This window comes from Xenopus tropicalis, chromosome 3 (assembly GCF_000004195.4).
Source record: "Xenopus tropicalis strain Nigerian chromosome 3, UCB_Xtro_10.0, whole genome shotgun sequence".
NCBI lineage: Eukaryota > Metazoa > Chordata > Amphibia > Anura > Pipidae > Xenopus > Xenopus tropicalis.
The window spans coordinates 10352984-10355113 of NC_030679.2; the positions used below are offsets into that span (position 1 = coordinate 10352984).

General features: G+C 43.8%; 1 protein-coding gene across 1 annotated transcript; it reads right to left on the reverse strand.

Moving 5' to 3' along the window:
* Window positions 1-204: 204 nt before the first annotated feature.
* LOC105945165 (serine/threonine-protein kinase 3-like) lies at window positions 205-1897 on the reverse strand. Its single transcript, XM_031898652.1, has 3 exons — window positions 1821-1897; window positions 1366-1447; window positions 205-796 (listed from the first exon to the last, which is right to left on the reverse strand). Exons 1-3 carry the CDS (start codon window positions 1837-1839, stop codon window positions 505-507), a joined length of 393 nt encoding a protein of 130 aa, XP_031754512.1. The 5' UTR covers window positions 1840-1897; the 3' UTR covers window positions 205-504.
* Between the last annotated feature and the right edge of the window lie 233 nt (window positions 1898-2130).

Genomic DNA, 2130 nt, shown 5'->3' on the forward strand with positions numbered 1-2130 from the left:
CCCGCAATACCATAACCCACATCCCACTGTAACCCACAAACACTAACCCACTCCTGACCCACAATACCATAACCCACATCCCACCCTAACTCACAAGACGATAACTTACATCTGCAGTTGTTAGAAGATGATGAAGAGAACATGGAGGGCTGCCATCGGGACCACGATGTTTAAGATGTTTGTGGGGGCCCAAGGATGGTAATTAGGCCCCCTATTTATGCCCCCGACCCTCCCCCGATGGCTGCCTCGTTGTTCTCGTTTCAGTGCTTCGTTCCTAAGGAGAGATTGTTCAGTGTTATCCATGGAGTAGGTGAGTATATAATAATTCTGCAATTTGTTCCTTTTTACTCTTTGCATTTATATGCAGGTTTTATATCACGTTCCCTTTTGCTGCTAATTTAAAGGCCAACTACAACTGTCTAATAATAACATGTTCTCCCCTCTCAGATGTTTGTCTCTCCTGTAGATTTAGCCCAGTTTAGTGAGCTCTGCCCTAATCCAATCTTAGTCTTTATTCTTGGTGGCTTTAGTTATAGAATGATATTGTATGTAGGAAAGCAGGAGAATATTGTAGGAATGGGAACAGTAAATGGTTACAGTCTGTGCATCACATGAACTATAATGAGAATGAGCAGTTCCCCTACCTCTGTGCAGGTGTTGGGCGATATTCCTCTGCACCCCCCTTTCACCCCGGAGCTCGGCAATGAAAGGGTGCGTGAGGAGCTGCCTTGCAGATGGTCTTCTGCCTGGGTCTCTCTGCAGGCACTCGCTGATAAAGAAGCGGAACTCGTCACTCCTGGAGAAAAGAACGGGGGTAAAATTAGAATTGTTTGTGTTACATTTCCCAGAGTTCACAGTGAGACGACTCCCTGATCCTGCCGCTCTGTACCCAACCCAATCACAGCACAGGCAGCAATAGGGGGTGAGCCCCCTCCCTTCTAAGGGTTCCACTGCTCTGCCTGAAATGGGGGGCTATTGCACTTACTTATGAACCCTGAATTATTAGGGTACATTTACCTGTGACCAACATACTGTCTCTCTGGTTTTGCCTATATCTTAGCCCGGCTTGTATTGGCTGCCAGATACCGGCCCCGAGATCTCAAGCTCAGCACGAGAGTCTGCATTTGCGCATAGAGCTACACATATTACGCATCACCTTCACCCTTATTTCAGCCCGGACTGGGATACAAAATAGGCCCTGGCATTTCATATACACAGAGGCCAAAACAGTCCCCCCAGCCCAATAAATAGCCACTGTCTATGGCATCTCACAGCACTTACCTGCCCTTACTTTCCCACCCTCTCCACCTAACTGCCTATTCTACCCTCTTGCTGCCTTTTTCTATTCTAGTGAAAGTGACTCACCAATTGCCCCGTGATGGTAATGATGGAATGGGACCGGTTGTTATTTTCTGGATCAGCTTCTGCTTGGGAAGTTTGCTGAATGCTGGGATGTAAAGATACAACACAAAAACATGATGATTTACTTAAATTGACATTTTTACCCTACAAAGGTACTTGCCAGGTTTTAGTTACCAATTCTTTACATTTCTGTTTTAAATTCTTATTAAATGGGTACATTTTCAAATTTGAAAAGTCAAATTCTGAAAAAATTCCAGTTTCTTTGCCTCAAAAAATTGTGTATTATGGAAACACAGCAAATTAAAATGCTAGTATATCGTCCCCTTTGTTTTTAATATTTAATAATATTCTATTTTACAGCGTGACACATAAATGCCCCCTGCCCATTCTACTAACAGTTCTACATGCAGTACAGTACACACACACACACACACACACACACACTAGGGTTTACTTACGGAGATGTCCTTCCGCCATTTCAATGGCTGCGATCCCTAGTGACCAGATGTCAGCCTGGATATTACAATATGGGGGAAAAGACGAGTATTAGGGAAGATTATACACAGAGTACATGAAAATAATTCCAGTTACAGATGATTTGGATACTTCTGATACCTATCCACCCACACCCTGATAGTGATTCTATTTGGCTTGCACAGTAACAAATCCATTAGAAGCCTATAATCCAGTAGTGAATTGCCGTGACTTATATGTCTAGAAAATGACCCCAAATACCCCAAACTGAGAGTGTGGAGTGTTGCATGGAGT